The sequence below is a fragment of the Diadema setosum genome, chromosome 17 (assembly GCF_964275005.1).
Source record: "Diadema setosum chromosome 17, eeDiaSeto1, whole genome shotgun sequence".
In the NCBI taxonomy this organism is placed as follows: Eukaryota; Metazoa; Echinodermata; class Echinoidea; order Diadematoida; family Diadematidae; genus Diadema; species Diadema setosum.
The window spans coordinates 8,574,733-8,599,215 of record NC_092701.1 but is presented as its reverse complement, the minus strand read 5'-3'; the positions used below and the strand labels follow the sequence as shown (position 1 = coordinate 8,599,215).

At 40.9% G+C, this 24,483-nt stretch overlaps 1 protein-coding gene across 1 annotated transcript in view; it reads right to left on the bottom strand.

Moving 5' to 3' along the window:
• Positions 1 to 24,483, bottom strand: part of LOC140241110 (voltage-dependent calcium channel type A subunit alpha-1-like) — a 229,002-nt gene that overhangs the window by 153,010 nt on the left and 51,509 nt on the right. The window contains exons 3-4 of the mRNA XM_072320878.1: positions 10,878 to 10,983; positions 2,652 to 2,791 (exon numbers count right to left, since the gene is read on the bottom strand). Coding sequence (XP_072176979.1) covers positions 2,652 to 2,791; positions 10,878 to 10,983 — 246 coding nt within the window. The remainder of the gene's footprint in view (positions 1 to 2,651; positions 2,792 to 10,877; positions 10,984 to 24,483) is intronic.

Sequence of the window (24,483 nt, the reverse complement as noted above, 5' to 3'; positions counted from 1 at the left end):
AGGGGGATTAAAAATACAAGTTCATTGACACTATCATGGGATAATTTCATCACTGGGATATTTCATAACAGGGACATAAGTGTTAGAGTACTAGGGAGAACAAGGGAGAGAAAAAGAGACAGAAACATACTAACAGACAGACAGACAGATGGATGGAAAGGGAGAGGAAGTAAGAAGTGAATAATATGTTAAAGAATTTCCCTTACTGGGTATTTTTTAACAATTTAAGAGCCTTGACTTCTCAGATGGAGCATTATATCTACAGATGTAATTCTACAAGAACAGGGCAAATATGTGTGTCCATACATTCAAACTTGCATAACTTGCTCGAAATCTAGAGAAGGAGTGAAATCATATTAAAACCAAAGATTCACGGAACAAGCAGCATTATCCATTATATTCTCTGGGGCAGCAAAATTAAAAAGGACTTTAGTTTAAAATGGAAATTGAATAATCCTTGACATGTTGTCATTCAGGAACAAGATACCTAATATATATCTAAAGAAATTGCGTAATGAAATTGATATCTATAGGAAGTTTTGTTCATTAGATCCCCACATCAGTTCAATCATATCAGCTTGAAAAGCTTAACTAGAAAGGATTTAGATGAGTCACAAGAAGGGAAGTGGTCCTCATTTTATGGCCATTCTTCAAAATGGGCCATTCTTCAAAATGGCAGGCAGCAGTAGACTGGATTGTACAGTGAAACTTTAATAATATCGCCCTCTCACAAACATGACCAGAGTAAACATGCTGTCTACAGTCATGCCAGTAATTAATGTCTCCCAACATAAAGAGAGAGAGAGAGAGAGAGAGAGAGAGAGAAGAAAAGAGACAGAAAGAGAGACACACAGACAAACAGACGGACAGAAATCAATCATGCTTTATTGCACATTAGCTGATGTTATATCCCAACTTCCGATGGAATTTTATGGATACTGGGAAACATTGTTAGGGGTACTCAGTTACCATTTGTAACATAAAGTACAGTTCACTCCAGGACATACATGTAATATAACAAGAACATGTGACAATAATGATTAAATATGTAAGATTCTTTACATCAATACAGTTATGACTCCGCCTGTTTGGAATAAAGAGAGTGTTATGTTACAACAATTAAACATCATATGCATATCATGTGACGAATACTGCTTCTCATATGAACACCCACTAAAATTACGAATAACAGCACAGAAACTAAGGTTAAATGTTCAGTTATCTCAGTCATCACTAACAAAATACAGCGTATATTCTTAATGAAAACAAGTACATCAGAAAAGGCTAAAAGGCTTTTAAATCAGAAATATCAGAGAAACAAGAAAGACAAGTATCTTTCATTGCTTCTTATAACTTGAAATTAAAGGAAAAACATGTGTTAACATTGAAAGTTATACATTTACACAATTAAACAATTACCTTTTATTTGTCTTTCCCTTTGTAATGCCAAATGGAAGAACAATTATTGAACAGTGGTATTCCTTCCCCTACCCCCCCCCCTCCTCATTCCCCCTCCCCTTCTTTAAGGGTTAGTATTTTGTAGGTTAATGATACGACATCAGAATATCACATTGCACTGTCAACATGTCCACATTGCACAGTCCAGCTGGTCTCCAATACTCACTAGGAATGTTTGAGACCAGTTTAAGTGGTCTCAGTACCCGGACTGACCGGAGGGCCGGTTGGTCAAGAGAAGGGGCGAAAATGCTCGGCACACTGATGTATTCATCAGTGGAGAGGAAGGCATTGTTAAGAAGGAAATATATATAGTGCTTTTTAAAGTGGCTGGTTTTTATGACTGTTTGCATCATAATAAAAATAGCATATGCATAAATAAAACTTGAAAATATTCTCTTGTCCTGGAATGTGTGAAATTAGCTTTCAGCACCTTCAATGATAAGTTTATGCATTGTCTTTTTTTTTGGGGGGGGGGGAAGTGGAGGGAGGTGGTATAATTTCAGCAGTCACAAGGTATATCTTTGAAAAGTTTTCACAAAAAATAGATAACAAAACAAGGAATATTTGTGTAAAAGCATTTGAAAAAAAAAAAGCCATGTTGATGTTTTCATGGTTAGACGTCATCTACTATATCTTGTGATCTTATTCACACACACACACACACACACACACACACACACACACACACACACACACACAAAAATGGCATCATCCGAATCACAGGCTGGTCAATGTCCTGTGATCACATGACATATCTGCCATATCAGCTGTATAGTCAGTGGTTGGAACGTGTGAAAACATCATCTGCGCCTGACATATGTATATGACGTCAGACTGAAATCCATTCAGCGCTCGTGAGAAGCATTAATGACGGGATTTGTAGAATCAGTACCCGATCGTGCCATGTTTTCGCATCCTCTAAAAAAAAAAAAAAAAAAAAAAAAAAAAAAAATCGCTCCGACCACTTTACGTACGTCGTCCTACGTGCACAAAATATGCGGTTCCAGCATGGCGCCGCAACTGTTGTTGCAAACTCTAATGAATCGAACGCCATACAACAAACACTCGTGCCAGAGTTACAAGTTAGATGTAAAACTGGTGGCGTAAGCAGACTGATTGTAATGATGCATGAATGATATATACTCAGGGAAAATGAAAAAGATCAAAATACTCCTTCTATACATGCTGCTTACCCTGTGACAACTACTATGAAGTCCATGATGTTCCAACCGTTGCGTAGGTAGGAGTCTTCGTGAAGTAGGAAACCAAGGGCGATGATCTTGATCGCCGCTTCGAGGCAGAAGATCGCCAAGAAGTAGACTTCGGTCTCCTCCTGCGGAACGGAATTTGTCGGAAAAAAAAAGAATAATATAAACGAATCTAAACGTAAACAAGACTCCAATGATTGACCATGCATTTTCCAACAACAACAACAAAAAATAATCACGGAAACGATCACGCACACTGAAGAACCAGAGAGATTATTTTTTCAGATTAGGTCTTTGATAGTAAATGGGGGAAAAGAAACAGACGTGATTGTAACCTTAGAAATGTTTTCCTTTTATTTTCTGCGATTCACTTGAAATCGAACGACGGGCAGGAAGCAACAAAGAACAACAAAAGTGACATGCACACGACTAATCATGTCAGAGTATAAAGTTACGTCGAAACATTCTAGATATATACAAGGGCCAATAATCACCTAAATTGTCACGAATTTCACACATCTTCTACGCCAATGAGGACATTTAATACCATCTGTGTTGATATACATGTATTATGTTTGTAAAGTCTTTGCAATGATGAGTCTGAGCAAAGACTAACCTGCCAGCTGTAGCTGGATGTAACATGATATGCCCCATGTGCAAAGGGCACACTGGAAGAACGAGTTGAATAAAGGCACTCACACAGTTTACATCAGCTCAACAATGTCTCCTCATTACTAAGAATCCTCCTTTCCAACTAAGGCATATAAATGCCAAGACATGGTGTCAGAGTGGTTCAACTGTCCAAGTCATGGTGTCAGTCAACTGTCTACATCATTCTGAAGTACAGAAGGGACTAGGACAAGGAATAATCCACGCAAGAAACAGGCCAGACCGTTTCATTTGAAAGAGTGGAGGATGCATGGAGCTATGTGTACATTAGCATGCTGTACAGTAGCCAAGCAGCAGTGTGTTGAGATGCCCTAACCCAGCGTGTGTGTGTGTGTGTATGACATACCTGAATGTGCATGACTGTATTGTGTGTCCAATGACCTGCATCAGTACTGTGGTAGCTCGGAACAGAAAGTTCTAGAGGTCAACTGACCAGACTGCACAGTGCATGAGGTATTGGGAACACTACAGCCAGTGATGTGGCCTTAGCCTAGATTAGCCACATATATGATGCAACATACTAACCTCGTGAAAGTGTTGGATGATTGAGCATAAGTTAACTTGTTGAAAAGATACAGTTTTCTGCTAATTGTTAACACTGTTCATGTGAGTGAATGCACAGAGAGTGAACATGGCAAACTTAACCCAACCAGCACCACTAGATTTGAGGGGTAATTTGTCTGAGAATTGGAAGAGATTCAAGCAAAGATTCACTCTGTATAATGTTGCTTCTGGAATGTCAAGGAAAGATGATAAAGCACAAACATCAATGTTGTTGCATGTGATAGGTGATGCTGCCCTTGATATATACAACACATTCACATTTGCTGAGGGTGATGAGATGAAGTTGGAGAAAGTGCTTGAACAGTTTGAGAAATATTGCACTCCCAAGAAGAATGTCACGTATGAGAGGCATAAATTCTTTACCAGATCTCAGGGTGTGAGTGAGAACATTGATCAGTATGTCACAGAATTGAGAAATCGTGCACAATCGTGTGAATTCGGAGAGTTGACTGATGGTCTGATCAGAGATCAGATAATTTGTGGAATCACAGATGGTGGTTTGCGTGAGCGTTTGCTCAGAGAGGATGATTTGACACTTCAAAAGGCATTGCAAATTTGTCGTGCTGCTGAAATTACCAGAGCTCAGGCACAAGAGCTTGGTTCAAAGGCAGATGTGTCAGTCCCTGTTGATGCTTTGAACAAAAAGAAAAAGGCAGTCAATCCCGGTAAAAGATCAGAACCTCCAAGGTGGAAGCAAAAAAGTCAAAGTCAAAGTCAAGGTCAGAATTCCCAGGCTTGTGGCAGGTGTGGCAATCGACATGCCATGAATTCATGCCCTGCACAAGGAAAGGTGTGTAAAAAATGTAGAAAAATGAATCACTTCGCAAAGTGTTGCAAAAGTCGTGTTCAGGTAAATGAACTACAGAGTAATTCCAAGGATGAGAGTTTTCTTGTTGATGTCGTCAAGTCACAGGAGTCATGTGACGAATGGAAAGTGAATCTCATGGTGAATGAACGTCAAGTGCTGTTCAAATTAGATACAGGCGCGCAAACGAATCTACTACCAGAGAGTGTGTATCAGACGTTGAAACCAAAACCAAAGTTGTCATCGGTGAATGTCAAGTTGACAGGGTACAGTGGAGTTGAAATTCCAGTGAAAGGTCGTTGCTTTGTACAGGTGAAGCACAAGAATTTGACAGAGAATATGTCGTTTCTAGTGACTCCCGGAAATCGTCAACCATTACTAGGTTTGCAAGCATGTGACAAGTTGAAACTGGTGAGACGTGTGTTGAATGTCGCACAAAACACACATGATGAAAAAATGTCGGTCGAAGACTATGAAGACGTGTTCGAAGGTCTAGGATGTGTGCCCGGTAAGCACCACATCACAGTGACAGAAAATGCGAGACCTGTCCAACACGCATGCCGAAAAGTACCGTTTCCGATGAGAGAAAAACTCAAAGAAGAGTTAGACAAAATGGAACGCATGAACGTCATTGAGCCCGTAGATACGCCCACTGAATGGGTGTCGTCTCTCGTAATCGTACAGAAAAAGACCGGCCAACTCCGAGTTTGCTTAGATCCGCGAGATCTAAACCGCGCTGTAAAGCGAGAGCATTTTCAGCTACCGTCGAGAGCTGAAATAACCGCGCAGTTTGCCGGAGCGAAGTACTTCAGTAAACTAGATGCATCCAGTGGATTCTGGCAGATTCAGCTGGATGATGAAAGCTCAAGGTTGTGTACCTTCATCACGCCTTTCGGAAGGTACCGATTCCTGAGACTTCCGTTCGGAATATGCAGTGCTCCAGAGGTGTATCACAAGATAGTGCACCAGCTCTTCGCACATATTCCAGGAGTGAACACAATGATGGACGATATCATTGTATGGGGAGCTACAAAGGAAGAGCATGACCTCAGGCTGAAAGAAGTTCTAGAGACAGCGAGAAAGAACAACTTGAAACTCAACCGAGAAAAATGTGAGTTCTGTGTTAACAAGCTGACATTCATCGGAGATGTCATCAGTGATCAAGGAGTTCAGCCTGACCCCAAGAAAGTGGCAGCCATACAGAACATGGAAAGACCACAGTGCAAGCAGGATGTCCAGAGATTCCTCGGCATGATCAACTACCAAGGAAAGTTCATCGCTGACTTGTCAACCAAATCAGAGCCCCTCAGGAGCCTTTTAGAGAAAAGGAATGAGTGGGTGTGGACCGATGCACAGGAACATGCATGGCAAGAGCTGAAAAAAGCCTTGACAACAGAGCCAGTGCTGCATTTCTACGACTGCGCAAAACCAACCAAGCTGTCAGCTGATGCATCAAAGAATGGGCTCGGAGCAGTGTTGCTTCAGAAGCATGACCAAGATTGGGTCCCCATAGCGTATGCATCTAGAGCCATGACTGATGCAGAGACAAGATACGCGCAGATCGAGAAAGAACTGCTAGCTATCACGTACTCATGTGAAAGATTTCACCAGTACATATATGGACGACAGGTTGAGGTAGAGACGGATCACAAGCCGCTAATACCCCTGTTCGTCAAGCCCCTGTGTGACTGTCCCCTTCGCATCCAGCGACTCCTCATCAGAGTTCAAAGGTATGACTTGAAAGTGTCATACACACCAGGGAAGTACATGTACACAGCGGATACCCTCTCCAGAGCAGTCGACCCAGAGTCAAAACCAGATGTCATGAGAGAGGAAGACATCAAAGTCTATGTAGATGCTGTCGTGATGAACATGCCAGTCACGTCAAACAAACGAAGCCAGTTTGTAGATGAGACAAAGAAAGACACAGCACTACAAGAACTCTTAGCTGTCATCAGAGATGGATGGCCAGAGAGAAAACAACAGTGTCCAGTCTCAGTCAGAGAATACTGGAACATCAGAAGTGAACTGTCAGAGGCACAAGGCATCATCTTCAAAGGAAGTAAGATTGTTGTACCAGCTACAATGAGACGTGAGATGCTGCAAAAGATCCACGAAGGGCACTTGGGAATTGAAAAGTGCAAGAGACGTGCAAGAGATGTCCTGTACTGGCCCCGGATCAACCACGATGTAGCAGAAATGGTGCAAAACTGCAATGCTTGCCTCATGTACCAGCCAAAACAGCAGAAAGAGAGCCTTCAACCTTACATGGTACCCGATAGACCATGGCAAAAGGTGGCCGCAGATCTGCTTACGCTGGACAACAAGGAGTACCTGGTGATTGTGGATTATTTTTCACAGTACATAGAACTGTGTTCACTGTCGACCACAACAAGTAGAGCAGTGATCAACAGTATGAAAGCTGTATTCGCCCGCCACGGAACTCCGTGTGAACTCATCACAGACAATGGACCACAGTTCTCAAGTCGTGAGTTCCAACAATTCACAGCAGAATGGGACTTTCGCCATACGACCACAAGTCCATATCACCCGCAGTCGAACGGACAAGCAGAGAATGCCGTCAAGATTGTCAAAAACCTGATGCGGAAGTCCAAGCACAGCGGACAAGAAGTCCTTCGAGCTCTACAGGTCTACAGGAGCTCACCACTAGAATGTGGAAAATCGCCAGCAGAACTGCTCTTCAACAGGCGAATCAGAACAAATCTGCCTATGGCCGAAAAACTACTTGACCCCCAGCACATCAATGCTCGCTCGGTGAAGGAAAGGAAAGAAGTGCAGAAACAGAAGCAAAAGGAGCATTTCGACAAACATGCTCGTGACCTACCCCACCTGAAAGTAGGAGATCATGTCAAACTCCAAGACATGAATACCGGCAGATGGTCACAAGGTGGTGTCATCAAGAAAACACTACCACATCGGTCGTACCTGGTCCAGACAGAGACTGGTGAGATTCGTCGCAGAAATAGGCGTCATCTTCGACCTGATCCTAGACGAGGCCAAGACGAGCGACAACCAGCGCAGAGGTACGATGACGACGACGACAACGTCAACGCCCCGATGGTAGACGAGACTACACGAAACGCGACGTCTGTGAAATCTACCCGAAGTGGACGCATCGTGAAGCCTCCCATCCGCTTAGATTTGTAAATAGTGAAACTAGAGATGAAGAACTTTTCGCGAATTAGTAAGACCGCTCGAGAAGAACTTTTCGCGAATTTGTTAGAGTTAATAGTTGAAACATGATGGACTCTAATGATAATGTAAAGACAGGATTTAGTTAAAATACGCGAATGATTAAATACGCGCACTAAGAAGCAGTGAAACCCGGTTGTCGCATATGAACTCTAATCATTGAACTCAAAGAACTCAGTTTTGAAACTACAGCAAAGATTTTTGAATGTTTGAAACGCACATGCATGAAAGTCAAAAGAGTTAAAGTAAACTCTGAGAGGTTGTCATGAATGTGTATGTAAATAGTCGATAACAATGTTATCTCCTTTTAAAGAAAGGGAGATGTGTTGATATACATGTATTATGTTTGTAAAGTCTTTGCAATGATGAGTCTGAGCAAAGACTAACCTGCCAGCTGTAGCTGGATGTAACATGATATGCCCCATGTGCAAAGGGCACACTGGAAGAACGAGTTGAATAAAGGCACTCACACAGTTTACATCAGCTCAACAATGTCTCCTCATTACTAAGAATCCTCCTTTCCAACTAAGGCATATAAATGCCAAGACACCATCCAAATTTCTAACAAAGTTAACGAATCAAACTGGGCTTTTAGATGCAACTCTGGTACAAGCAACCGTTTCATAAAGCGAACACGACGTCGGTGTGCCCTCGTCATCGTTGTCAAGACACACAAGAACAACCAAAAGCATTACCAAGGCATTGTAGTGGGCAAGGCATAATTTTCCACGAGTTTCTATTATTCTTGGCAAGTTAAGCGTTTCTGCATTTTTTTTTTCCGGCATTGTAAGAGGCACTGCCACCACTATTTTCAATTTCTTGCTATCGCTCTACGTACAGGTTGGCAGTAGTGCAGTTTTTTTTTTTCAATGGATTGCATTATTTTGTCGAAACCGAGAGCATGGTTATACTCACAAAAAAAGACTGTCGAAAACAGTTGCCTTTTAATGAGCGCTGGCCTAAACGCACGAAAATGCTGCCAATATAACGCGTTTGGATTGTAATCGTGTTGCGCCAACGCTCACTTTTGGCTTCAGTAGTGAGGTTCACACCTAGATCCCTTTACCTTAAGGTTTTCAAAACTACGAGGTTTTGTAAACTACGAGGCACTAAACTCTAAGTTAGTGTAGATGTAGACGCACGTATAGTTTTGAAAACCACGACAAAACCTTAAGGCGAAGACACCACGACAGCACCATAAGATTTCTTAGGGTTTTGTCGTAGTTTCATCGTGGTTTTGGGAATGCCCCCCCCCCCCCACAGAGCGTTAAAACTGCGACAAATGTGAACGGAGTTCTGTTAACCACGACGCTCAATTTTCCCACAATAGCGCGCAACCGTATGTGCGAATTAGGCGCCCTTTATTTTCTGTCGTAGTTAGCATTACCTTGGGGTTTTGCTAGCTGCATGTAGGTGTGAACGGCATCGAAGTTTTGTCGTGGTTAGGGAAGGAATTTTTACGCTCGTAGTTAGTATAACTTCAAGTTTTTGGATAGGTGTAGACATGATTAATGCTAATCCCAGTGGCGGATCCAGAGGGGGCGCACCGGGCGCCCCCCCCCTCTTTATTTGTCGCTAAAACAAAAGAAATAAAAAGAAAACAAAAGTGTAACCCGGAAGTAGCACCAGAAATATTGTTTGCGTCCCTCCTCTTTTACGGAATTTCTGGCCCGCCCCTGAAATACTTCGCTCGTTTTGTGAATTTCCGTGTTGGTATAATGTTATAATGGTATAATGGTATAATTTTTTGTTAAAGAAAACAATGGAAACGATGCTTGACAAACAGCTTCATGAACAACTATTATTCAGCCATACTGTGCAACATACGAAGAAACGGATCATTGTGAGAGACAGTTTGACTACAATCGATTCCGACCAAGCTGTTGTCTCACAGGGAATCTTACAGTTTATCAAAATGTTACCAAGATTGAAGCAGTCATAGCAACAAGAATGATGCTCACAGCTGATTGGTTATCGTCCAGCTGTTGTGATCATTGTCACGTGATCACTGTATGTTGCAACTGTTGCGAATGCTCTCCCAGACACGGACCTGGGATGTACTTTGAGCGTAATTGAACGCGTGCGGCGGCGACAGACATCGAAATCTGCATATGAAAGTGTATCCTGTATGCACAGTATTCTAAAGAAAACCAGCTTACACAATGCTGATTTTACTGATCGCGGTGAACTGCGTCTAGAGCGTGGAGAACATTCCCTCCCCCTCAAAAAACAAAACAAAAACAAAACACCAAACAAACCAAAAACCTCTCACACTTATCAATGTTTTATATATTGGTCGATTCAGACATACATGCCCATTGTAATTACGCGCCGGCTTTTGGCCTGCGAACTCGATGACTAGCATGTTCCAAAATGCATAAAACATCTGTGATCACTACGAGGCGTGTATTTTTTTTTTTTTTTCAGCAGGTGGTAACTAAAAGAAACGCGCAAAATAACAGGCGCGATAATATCCGGTCGGTCTGAATCACAACAGCCGGCTGCGGTTGAATTGTCGTCTTTCCATCCCATTCGCCTAAACCACGCTGAAATGGAAGGCACCATGCATACTAACCCGTTCAAACCTATCATCTTAATAGAACAATTCTCAATTAGCGATGGCAATAATGGTCCAAATTTTGTAACATCGAAAGATGTATACTATACATCGAAAGATGTATAGTATTTGAAACATCGAAAGGTGTATAGTTATATCACCAATATGCGTAATAAATCCAACTTGTTTTATTGTTTGTTAGACGAAAAGTAACTGCAACGAAAAGTTACTGCCAAACAGTTCGCGTTATTACTCGCTACAACTCTGTGTTATGTCGTTTATCCCCAAACGACCTTTATCTGCTCATGTGCGGAATATATCTACGAAATGGCCGACGCGAACAGGTTGCCCTATTGTGACGACAGAGTACGAACAAGCACGTGACCTGACGTATGTAACTCACCAGTGCCTGTGAGCGTGGTGTCTTGTCCTTCTCTGGAAGGTGAGTGTCCAGCGCTAACACCACGCAGTTGGCTATGATGGTCGCCAGGATGAAGTACTCGAATGGAGTGAGGGGCGAAAAAGGATGCAGTCAAGGAAAACATCTTCAAGTTTTGAACTCTTGGAAAAAAATCATACAAAAAGAAAACATGGCTTTATCAAAAAATTAGCAAATACATGTAAAAAGCGATTGAAATGAAAGGAAAACACTTAACAAAGATGATAGGTTTCAGTCCGGAAATGGTTACCAGTATCCTGGCCTTTTCTCTTAATACATGGCTCTGTTGAATTTTTGTTGCTGGAATCCGTACGCATGGAAACGTGTAATGCGGTGGGGCCACAGCAAAAATGATTGTAGTGTGAAAGCGAGATGACAGACATCAGATAAAAACAAAAAACTGGAACATTACTTAAGAGTGATTGTATGTAACACAATGTTAATGGCCTTTATGTTGTAGATATTGTTTTGTTTTGGTTTGTATTGGAGGCATTCGATTCATATCGTAGGAACAGTGTTTTTTATATATATATATATTTTTTTTTTTTTGGGGGGGGGGCAAAGTTCAAGTGTATACAGGAGAAGAACTAGTTGAACAATGTGAAAAAAATACAGCTGTGAAAATAACACCGCAGTACCTGAAGAATATCAAATGTCTCTAACAAACAGGAATCATAAATGGATCCGTAGATGGATTGCAATTAAATTCAATGAGAATGGGAAAGTTCACATCTTCCTTAGATAGCAATAATGCGGGGAGGGGTAAGGTCGAAGGAAGCAAATCTCACATATGATGGCACTCTTCCGAGTCTTCTCTTTATGACACGGTGAAGATTGAGGCGCATTGCAAGCAAGTCATGTCTCGGAATAAAGCACAACTTACACGTTGTTGTACATTTTCAGTTGATAAACAGTAAACGATGTGATTGGTAACAAATCGTTCAAAATCGAATGCTTTTTTTTTTCTTTTATAGGAAGGGGGGCAAAGCTGAAGACTACAGAGTCGTGGTTTCAACAGGGGTGTGGATAAAATGGGTATGTACCATTTTAAATCAATCCGGATGAACAGCGATATTGAAATTCACGGTGGCAGCCGTAGATGGGACTGGTTCAGACCAGAATGTCCGCAAACTCGACAGGTTTAAAATTTGACTCGATGGGGGGAACGCGCGCTCACACCAAACAAATCAAAAACCCTTGATTGGATCGAAATGACTCGAAAACGGTGGGTTCTTCGCAGATTTTGAAACTGATAGAGAGAGAGAGAGAGAGAGAGAGAGATGGAGGGGGGAGATTCGTCCACTCTTCATTCTGAGACTTAGAGGCACCAAGAATGATTTGGTATGACAACACTGAAGACGGGAGATGAACAAGACTGGGCGTATGTGCACCGGGGGGAAGGGAAGTTACGTGAGAGTGCAAATATACACAGGCCTTGGAAAGAGTGCAATGTAAGCAGACGAGATAAGATTACGTTTTTATGACTGTAAATCACTGGGTAGATATCTTCGGCGGGGTTATTGGCGAACCGTCCCGTGCCGACGGAGCATTAGACGCTCGTGAAATGAACGTTAATCGGGAATCAAGCTCGGAGCAAAGCACAACTGAAGGGAAAAAAAGAAAGAGGGGATCCTAATTTACGATTACGCCCTCCCTGCTCATCTCCACGGCTGCTTCGTTGATAGGCCCTTCCTCAGAACCGTGCGGTAAAAGTTTCTCCTTTTATGGCTTACATATCAATAAAGCTCTAAATCATTATGGCGGACCATCATGATTGGCTAATGTCAAACGGCAGACAAGGCACAAGAACCAAGTAAAAGAGAGAGAGGAAAAAAAACAAAGACAAAATTGACAACCCTTTGAAATGGGTTGTATCACATTTATGACATGCGCAGTCTTCAGACACTGTATTAGCTGGCTGTCACAAAACCTTGGCTTGTTGATATTACAAGGCCTACATCTTTGACCATGAACTTTACTAATCGCACAGAAGGAAGAAATGCATTTTGTGACTTATACACTAAAAACAGATGTGTGTGTGTGTGCGCGCCAAATTGTTACGCCATGTGTTAACGACAAGATGAACAATGCATATACGCCCTAACGAGTCTGCCCTAATCCACATTGACGCACTTTCGTTTCGCAGTAAGGCGTCTGTATTTTGGTCTCTGATAACGGGTCATACAAAGTCCATCTCAAAGAAACGCAAAACACAAACATACAACAAAATGCATTATTGCTTGTACCAATAGACCTGGCATGCCTGCGCATATGCAGGAGTTATCATCTCGCTAAACCAACAGAATACCTCCGTACATCTTCATGACAGATTAGCAGAACGCATCGTCTGAATTTAGTGTTACTGATGGGCGGAAAGTCGACGGCAGTTTAAAACAATTACTTTGATCTGTCGCGTTTCTATAGAAACTGTTTGAGAGTCTCCCTCTATATCAAGCCAGGTTGCATGATGTTACAGAGACACATGTATATCACATCATTGGTATGGTGCGCAACAGTTGTGTGTGTGTGTGTGGGGGGGTGGTGGGTGTGTGAAAGATAGAGAAAGAGAGAGATAGTGAGAGAGGGAGGAAGAGATGCAGGATTTAGCGACATAAATTGCGCATCGGTTTCTTTGGAACGACTGCTTGTTATTGAAATAGGGAACGTCGTTCGTTAATGTAAAGTGCAACTTATTAGTTTGTGACCTTTAATCTTGGCATTATACAAGAAAAGAAATATAATTATTCGCATGATGTAACCCTACCGTTCTTGCCTTTCATGTACGCGGCATTATCATTTCAATTCTCCTTATCATCATTTTGCTTTCTTTTATCATCAAATTTGTCACCCTGTACTTTAACATTAATTTTCTTCTTGTCCCTATTATACCTGCTGGGTTTTTTCCTTCACCTTTGCCTCCTTCCCGTCCTGTTGGCAAAAGAAGATGTTTCGTAAACTTTTTTTTTTTGGAGGGGGGGTTGGGGGGTGACATTGAAAATCAAGTGCAATTAAGATTCAAACTGAACGTTTCCCAGCAAGCGTGGTGGATTAGCGCATGCAGTAAATCCGCCCTACCCTTCCGCTGTCCTAGTGTGATGCAGCTATTCACTGCTTATTTAGCTTCCGTAAATAAAAAGAGTCGCCAAGCATCTATTGCAGAAAACCAGCCAAGCAACGAAAGAGTGAAAAAAAGAAACTGGCGGCTTTAAAAAAAACAAAGAATGGAAAAGAAAAGAATTGAGGGACAAACGATGACAATGACAAATAATCAAAATATAGAAGAATCAAGTTTCCCCTGCAATGCAATATCATTAACATTCACAAGAGAGGAAAGACGAAGATGCATTACATTTGTTAGCATTTTGCCATGGGGCCGACCGGATGTTGTCTAGGCTCACGGGAATACGCACAAAATAACATAGCGTGGAAGAAAATGCCTACAGACATACAGTCATACACAAATACACAAATATGAAGAAATACAAATGATGCAAGGCACGTATCCCACTGAGGAAACAATATACGAAAATGCTTTTTAGATCTCTTTATATCTTTTTTTCTCTCCAAGTCTCAGAAATATTTTCTCGCCAGGGTTACTTGGCGTCATTCTTTATTGCTAATGTCGCTATCAAAATGAATGCGTCACATGTTTGCATTAGCCCTGCTGAGTTTAGTCAATAAAAGGAATAATAATAATACAGATTTTCTGTAACGCGCAACATGAGCGCTGTAAGCGGAAAGATAATAATGGAAACATAAAACTAGAAATCTGAGAATTCGGAAAGAGTAAGGTAATGGAACATATTCCAAAGATAATTGAGCGATGAGGACAAAAAGATTTTATGTAGATATTAAAAGTTTCAAAAGACATATAATTTATATGGGCTTTGATTGGCCGACAAATATATGACACTCTTTTTGGAGTTTATTCAACGAACTAAACATTGTGTACAGGACTCGATGATAGTTTAAAAATAATTTCTAAATAATAATTTGTGTTCGTTCAATAGGGCAGGCAGTGACTAATTAAGACACACATGTACATGCACGCATTCACACACAACCACACATAGACACAGATAGACAGAAAGACATACACACACACAAGTACACACTCACTATCTCCTATTCTTTATCTCAAAATCGTACATGAAGCCCAAGTCTGTATCATGTGCAGAATCTAGTTGCTACTTTTTTTTCTGTGTAAAGAAATGTGTAGAGTAACTGTACTGTTCATCACGTAGCTGTGCAGATTTGTTACCTATCACATACAGTACTCTCATTTACAATGATTAGTGTTGGCTGTATTCTCATGTTAAGAATACAAGCATAATAAATCCCATATCCTGCCTAGTAATAAGGTGTTGTCAGCTAGAAGTGGAGGATTTAGAAGAATAAAGAGGATGGTATGGGTTCTGGAGTGATGAAATCATTTTCCTAAAATGTAACATTATGTCTGAAATAATATCTAACAGACTCGAACCTCATTGTTCCTTTCTATCAGCGATATTGGGTGCGTTGTATTGTAACGTGAAACTATCAATATATTGTATATTGGATTATGTTCGTATTTATCTCTGACATTTAGGGACGATGATACAATTAATCAGCAGTAATAATAATGTATATGGAAGAAAATGTGGCTGAACTCTATCGCTCGTCCAAAACTGAGCTATCTTTAGGGCATATGTATGATTGGTATCATAACATAAGGAATCGATCACTACTTTGTATTTGGCCTGACTCCTCTTGATACATTTAGAACAGCCTTGAGGCCTGCGGGATGTTGTAAAGTTAAACCGAAAGGTACACGCAAACGCTGTGAGGCTGGGCAAAATTGCGTCATATAGCCTTAAGTTTCTGCTTCTGATCGTCCGGGGAGACGAAAATACGAGTTTTTTGAGAAGGGTGTTTGTGGCTCACTTCTATTCGTCCCATAACTTGCGTCAGAGGAAGCGTGCTCTGTAACGTTTCGAGACCGTCCCATCGGACGCTGTGCAGTGCAGATCACTATCGACCTACTTCGTGTGGAAAGAGGAACGTAGTGCAGCGGCCAGATTATCATGGCTGCCTTTTGGGTTATTGCTGGCAGATTGCGAAAGGAAAACGTGGCCAATTTGATCGTCTTGGGCAAATTCCATGGGCACGCTTCATTGCTCGTGGCAGTGTAAATTGGTGACGCAAAGAAAGGGTGTGGTGGGGTGGGAGAGGGGGTGATAGATGCATTGAAATGCAGACTTCTACTCTGTACTGTGTCATTGGTGAATTTCTCGAAACAGCAAACACAAATGCGCGTGATATGATTCAAGGTTTACAGCGCATTAAGACTTCATGCACCACCGATGACAAGCATAATTTCATTCAGAGTCTTGTCGCCGTTTTCTTTTTAAAGTGAAAAAGAAAATTGTATTATGCATTTTTCTCTCTCCATAGGCAAATGAAGAGGAAAGAACTATTTTGGTTGTTGAGTAATAAAAACGTGCAGATCGTCTGTTGCAGATGAGCTTTTTTGCGTTAAGTCGCAAAATGCGCCAATAAACGACAAGTTGATACATTGTATAACGGACGGAAGTAAGTTTGCAATACAGCAGAGTCAGAGTGCAAGAACAGTAAAGTATGAATGCAAAATACAATCATTATCACCTTATTCATGCCAAAAGCGACTCCTATCTATAAGTGTGGTATTACGTGTCTTTGTGGTAACTGAGCAGGCCTAATACATAATGTGACGCATAGATGGCACGGTTACAAACAGTATGGTCATAGATTGGAACATGGAAAAATACATATGCATAGATTTTTATCGTTAGTATAGATCAAAGGTGGTGACGATAACGAAGTAATGGCAAGTTTGTTTAAAAAAAAAATGGCAAGTTTGCGCACATGTTTTGTCTGTATAATACGTGTACTTAAGTTTTAGTTAAATTACTCTCCATTTTCCATTTCTCACGTTTTCCTTTCAGCTTAATCTAAAATGATGTCATTATAGCTTTTCCACTGTAATACTTGAGGTATCCTTATATTCATTCATGCAGTATTTGCGTCGAATATATCATTGCATAACAAGATGAAACAACAAATATTGTCAGAATACAGTAGACTTGATTCCTATTGGCTCAAGTCAGGTGATCAATACCTAGGCATCTGTAATTGATAAAACCCTTGGTGAATAAACATAAAACTGCATATGACGGAGTCACATTATGTATATTTTTTCATCGATCATTGCTAAAAATAAACGGTAAAAACTCAATAAAAGACTAAGAATTAGAGTTCATAAAAGGACTTTGTCAGTCATTACCTTCTCTGTATGCTGTAAAGTGTGTGAGCCTTCTGTATAAAGTTAATGATAATAATAAAGAAGAAAAAATATCTCCCCCGTGGGACCTCCTTGAATCATCCGCCATGATGCACGAGGGATAGCGGCCGATCTCTTCAGCGCAAGGGGTGCTCCAAAAGGGCGGAGCTATTTGTCACGTGCAGTGGCTCCATCTAATAATCTCATTCATTACATAGTAGCGGACTACGCGTCCTTCCGAACAGTTCCGCTCCGCTACATTTTTTCGGCCTTCACAGAGCTCGCTCGTCTATATAGAGCGAATTCGATTGGAGCTCACCCGCTTAAATAAACCATTCGATATATTACATATACATACACATATACACGGCCTCGCTTCGGACATAGCAGGATGAGTTAAGGCGAAGATGATAATCTAGAGGATGGATTAAGAGTGGAAAACCTGTGCGTAAATTATGACATCAATCCACTCCCTTGACGTAAAGTCTAACACTGATAGAGGCATAGAGAGAGAGAGATAAAAGAGAGGGAGAGAAATATATAAGATATAAGAAGAAAACATATTAACAAAGGGACTTGGTGGGATAGGACGAATTACTCTCACAAGTGAAATTAGATACACCATCAATCCGAATTGGTCTGCCAAACAAGATTGAATGCCTTCCTCTGATTACATCTCTTTTTATTCCTGTGCTTTTTTTTCTTTCTTTGAGTTTGTCAATCTAACATTGCTCGCAAGCTCAAGTGTGATAATCGTTCTCCTGCAAAGCTTGGACTCGGGGGAGTTTGCTCCGATAAACTGGTAACACGTTGATTAGATAAGAAACAGGTGTGTTCTTAGAGTCCTTTTTTCCTTGTCTGAAGTCTCCCTTTTTGTGGGGGGAGGGGGAGGGTGCCGCAAGAAAATGACATTGGCGTATTGAACTGGAAATTACATTTCGGTCGGACCTTAACAGGGTAGGATTGGGGTCGGGGAAGGGGCAGTGGACGAGAAGAAAGGAGGAGCGGGAACGGGAAACGGGGGCGCAGAGGGGTGATTGGAAGAAAAAGATTTCTCATGAGGGTGCGGAGTCACGACCTCTCCATTCGTGGAAATGAAACGAATCAATAAAATGCAGCCAGGAACAATTTCTGTCTCATCTCGTTCGTTCAGATTTTCCATCATCACCATTCTGAGCATGATCACGCAAGTGATGACATTTTACAGTTTATTTTCTATTTTTTTGACCTCGTGACCCCAAACGATGCTTCTCTTTGCAAGCCTCTGACACGAAAATAAGAAAACACCACGCCCAGGATAACACAAGCCGTCAGATTTGGACAGATATCGTTGTTACAGGCATGATAATATGTTTTATTCTTTTCGCTTCACGCTATCTTGCTGCGTGAAATTCATACCCAGCACGACGTGGATACAATGCTTGTACCATCTTAATTTGCACAAAGTATGAATATTTATTGTTCCTGACCTATATACGAAGAAGTCAGTGTCTTCAGCTATTAGCTGTCCAGTTGTTCGATATAAAGTTGAATAAAAATTGATCGTTATTTTTACCGACTCTCACAGGTTTCCAAAAATCAGAAGTTAACGTCATTTACAAGTTATTTGTGTTCTGTTCATAAAGTAGCTCTGTTATCCTTTGTCGGTAAAAATCGAGGGATTAATACTCTACTATCTGTTCAAAATGACGTTAGATGAACAGACCAGTTTTTCAAATTCGGGTTTTCGGAGGGTTTGTACGTATGTGAATATGTGTGTATGTGATGTGTATGTGTGTCTGTGAGTGCGTACGTTTCCTTTTTTTGTGGCCTTCTGGACCAGTTTATTCCACTTCGTTAAAATGTGCATAGGCGTACACAGTCTCGGGACCTGAAATGAAACGACGAGAGTATGTCTCTTGGGGAAGGTAACCAGAGACTTCCATTCGACTCACCTTTACAGGCAGGGCTCATTTTATATCACCCTCCTCACTCTCTACCCTTTTCACCTCATTAATATTTCACGAAGAGAAACTCCCGGTACATTCGTCCGTGACGGCCATTTGATTATCGCTCGATGTGGAAGAAAGAGAGAATGGTAGACAAAAAGAGCAGATGGATGAAGAGAAAGAAAGATAGGAAGGAGACAGAGGAATATTGAACAAGAGATGTATACTAACATCTCTTCTTATCTATCTGATGAACTATCTACCTGCCTACAAAATATATCCGTATACATGCGACTTTTAAGAGAGACCTGTAGACAGATAGCAAACATAAGAACAGAAATAAATACTTAACAAACATCAAGAAAATGTAAATATACTGGTCTATTTCACATAAGACACAAGTTGCATGTGGGTTAAAGCATGAGCAAACACGCGAAGAATACGATTGATGGAGCTAATGTAATGGGGACAACCTAGAAAGGAAGAAGAAAACCGCACATACGTTAAACACTGAGTGCAACCAGTGTGATTTTAATAAAATCATGATTACGAGCACACTCAATCGATGACACACATAAATTTTGATGCGTGTCAACCGATACAATGACAACAAGCTGCTGGATATAAGTATAGATACAATACGAAAGATGATTAACAGAATATTACGATTAAAGGGGGGGGGGGGAAGTAAACGATAGATGGAGAAAAGGCGGGGGGGGGGGGGGGAGAAGAGCACAGTGGCGGTGGAGAAGCTGATGAGGCGACAAGGGGGTGGAAAGTAGCGAGCTTTCCGCGCGGAAAGCTACGAGCGAGAGGGGATGTGACATGAGAGAGGCAGCAGGCACTCGAGCCGTGTATAATAAACCCTGCATCCTACGGGGGCGCGGGGTACTAATATTCCGAGGAGCAAAATGGGAGAAAAAGCTCTCCACCGAGGCCTTTTCTGGGTCACCTTTCGACTTTTGAAACTATTACACGGATAACGGTAGGCCCTACAATACGTCGCTGAAAGGTATACAAGTGGCGCTAATTTGGGAAGAGGGTATACTGGACGTAGAGTCCACGCATGCATCTTATGCTAATGACTGGCGCCGGCTCGATGAATAATTCATAACTTTCCAGCCACGTATCATATACTGTACGAATTCACCCTCTTCCTACATCATCATCGCCGAAAGGGATCGGCGCTTTGTTCGCTAATCGCTTTTGGAACTCCCCAGGACACGCAAATTCTACTGTGGCATTTTGATTCCAACTAACAGTTGATGCATTCTACAAAAAGATCCTCCCCATATGCCATCTTCTCCGCACTAAATCATAATCATTCCGCCAATTGCAGGATAGTTATGACTGGCTTTTATAAAACAAGACGGAAGCGTTATCTCGGTAGTTTCCTCAATACTACCTCTCATCTTATCTTCATTCGACAACCTTATCTTAATTCGACAATTACCAAAAAAACAAACAAACAAACAAACAAACAAACAAACCACCCCCCAAAAAAAAAACCAAAATAAAAAACAAAAACAAAAAACAAAAACAAAAAACGTTCGCTCCACAGTATATCAATGACAATCTTTATAGAATTGCCACTGATCACGGTGAATACAAAGATCATTAATTTCAAAAGCCGGTGCAACTATAAGATCTCTGTTCGACCTGCAGTCAAAACTGAGTAGCATGTATATATGTATGTATGGAAAGCCATTCGTAGACATCCAAAAATTCAATCATAACCACCATGACTTTATCAGATGGCTAATAGAATTAACTGAGAGACATAGTTAAGTATCATTTTCAATCATACTTCTACAATGACATGATTATATAATGGTAATAACGCCATAGCAGATATATGTGAAGCAAATGATTTGATCACGGATATCTCGCTTGTAAAAGAATCTTGAGAAAAGATATGGTTCCAATTCACAAACGAACTAACAAATTTAGTATTCTAACTGTCTGACGTAGAATTAAGTTCTGCTATACTTGAATATGTAATTCAGTGCAGTCCCATTTTCCAACCCTGACTGTGTTGGCGGCATTTCAAAAAGGCAGATTGGGACATAAACTGAAACATAAGGGGCGTTGCTATGTTTGTTAACAGATGACAGTCGATATAAGTTTGATGCTTATTTTAAGAGACGTTTCAGTAAATTCCATTCAAGTCGCATTATATATTTTGTACGGGTCTGTAAACGGCAAATTGTGATGCTGCCATTGGCTAGCTGGTAATAAAGTATTGACACCACCCGTTATGATGACTCAGAATCACGACCTTAGGTGTAAAAAGAAAGAGGTGTTCGACGGATCAAGGGAACGTGGTTTTCTTCGTTTTTGTTTTGACTTCAGCGAGCGTTATGTCGATCGCCGGCCATTTCGCGTTTTGTGTGTGAGTCAATTTCACGCACATGCATATTCGATTGGGTTGAGGCCATACTTTGATTTACTGTACAGTCATTAACGAGATGTGACGTCATCTACGACCTGTGAAGTAACCCTTTAACATTTGGGGGTAAGACTCCATGACAAATCACTTTCAATATTTCGTTGGATAAACCTGTCATTGACTTTGAATTCAACATCTTTAATCTTTAAAGGTGGGGGTTGGTCTCAAAAAGGAAATAACAAACAAATCACAGGGTGAAGGAAACATCCAAGTTTAATGCATGATTTGCAGCGTCGAAACATTTACTTCATGTTCAATCGTAAATTTACATTTTTTGTTTGCCGACTACGAGATGACATAAAAATATTTGAAGGGGAAAAGAAAACGAAATTCAATAAATACCTCCATATCAACTGCACAGACAATGGGTCATTTTAGTGGAAATAAAACATTTATGTATATTTCTTTATAGGTATGATCTGGTAGAATTTAAAAAAAATAAGTAGGAAGAAATAGATATTAGGCAGGTGGTATTCTACGAAGCTACTGCTTTGTAGAAAAGAGGTAGCAAACTGCATTACAATATACGGTACCGTTAATTTCCTTAGAAACTATCATGAGCTTTACAATATGTATCCGCTATTCAACAAACTGGGCGAATTTCGACATAAAAACACATACCGTAGAGATCTTCCGGGAACTGAGAAATTCCCACCCACGCGACGTGATTATTAAAGATGAATTTTGCAATCATGATGGGCCGAGGAATTACTTGGAAATATAGCCTCCACTCCCACGACACAACTTTCCCGGCTCCCCCCCCCCCCCACACACACACACACACACCGCCCCCTCCCCCATGGGAATGGGCTTTAATGACGACACAATACGACAATGGTCTACACACTGTCTCTATCGCATGTATCATTTTGTGCGCACTTCTACGATGCTATTACATCGTGGCAGTACCGACAATGCCATTTTCGATACAGAATGCACTTGTCAAGAAATTTAACCCCGCTTTTGGCTATCGATGTCTGTTTTGTTTTGCGGGTTTTTTTTTCAATCCTTATGCATTCTCATATGAGATATCACTATTTCGCTCAATACGGATTGAACGGAATCGTTATGAATAATGTTGAATTATTGGATTCATTTTAACTCATTTGGCAAAATACTTTCAGTTGTTTATGTCGACATTCTAAATAACAGACATATCACTACACAGCTACAAATGACCACCTTTTATATAGAATTCAGCACACCCGTAGGATATCATGATGAAAACCCCATATGAAATACATACATATACGAGAAATAAGGGAATCAATCAAAAAGATAAAGAATTATGTACACACGAGCACGCACGCACGCACACACACACACACACACACACACACACACATATATATATATATATATATATATATATATATATATATATATATATATAATATTACATATTTAGCTACAGAGAGAGAGGAGGGGGAGGAAGCCAAATATATAGGCAGCTAATAGTCATATCTATAAATCTATCAATTCCGTAGTCTTTAGTATTCCACATCTCTGAGCTCCGACACGGAGCTCACAGGTAATGCATCCGTGCCAATAATCGGGACACTTACATACGGGAACCAACCTGCTTGAGAGATGAGCAGAGAAAGGAGAGGGGAGAGGAGAGATAGATAGTGCAAATGGAGAGGAGGAAGAAGAATGAGAAGAGGATCGAGCTGTACGTGATAGGAGAGCAGGCTGGACAGGTCTCACTCGGCAGTCACGTGACTGTGGCTGAATTGATGACCGTTTTATCGTAAGGATTGCATGTCAATTCTGATTTATTCCGCGCGCGAGGACCCCCCAGTCTCCCGATTGGTTTACGATATCTGCAAAAATCAGCCATCGCTTGTGATCCATCCAACCAAGAAAAGAGATAGATAGATGGAGAGATAGATAGATAGATAGAGAGAGAGGGAGAGATAGATAGAGGGGAGGAATAAAGATTGAGTGATGAGAGTCATTCTCATAAAATCATTTCTAGTTGAGTTGACTTGACAAAGTCTAACGCCATGCATTCAGTGCGACCGATATCTTCATGTTTATTCCTTCTTGAACACATGTACAGTTTTTAAATCTATTGCGACAGATGATTCTACACGAAGAGGGAGAATGAGAGAGAGAGAGAGAGAGAGAGAGAGAGAGAGAGAGAGAAAGTGCGAGATAGAGATGAGGAGAAAAGAGAGCGAGAGTGGGAAATATGATATGCTAGTAAACGCTAGGATTACGATGAAATGAATCCAGCGTACATAACGGGTTGAAATTCAAATTATGACGACACCTGGCGCGCCAATGTCTCACACAATTAGGCATTTACCGTGACAGATGTCGCCGAAATTGTATGTTAATGGTATGTGTCTTTGCATGCATGCACGGTTACACCCGCTCTCGCATTGTTTCACGGATTCTCCTTTCTTTCACTGCATCGATCGATCGGCAGTATTATGCATTGATCGTTATAACGCATCATCCCTTCAGTACGTAACAAAATGGTTGCGCAAATAGAAGTTTCCTTGTATAAACAGCATGCATACCTGCAGCTATGACTGTTTCGTGACACTTACACATTATAGTATACTATCACTTCTTAGCCATGTTGTACTGGAAAGGTTAAGAAATCGTAGACATGTCGAAAAGCAGGCTTAGTCCTGTTACGGCTGAAAGAAGTATTTATAATTCCTCATTATAACGCCCAATGAAGACGACAAATTACATGCCTAAATGACTCAGTTACATTATTATCTTCTGTAAAAGACATAAGGTATGGACCCATAAACAGTTTGGGTTCAGATTCGTAAAGCTTTTTGAATATATACCGCACTATCTACTACCCAGAGGGATGTAGATATCTAATACTTTCTTTTATAAAGTCAGTCTGTAGGTCAGCAATTGCACGTAATA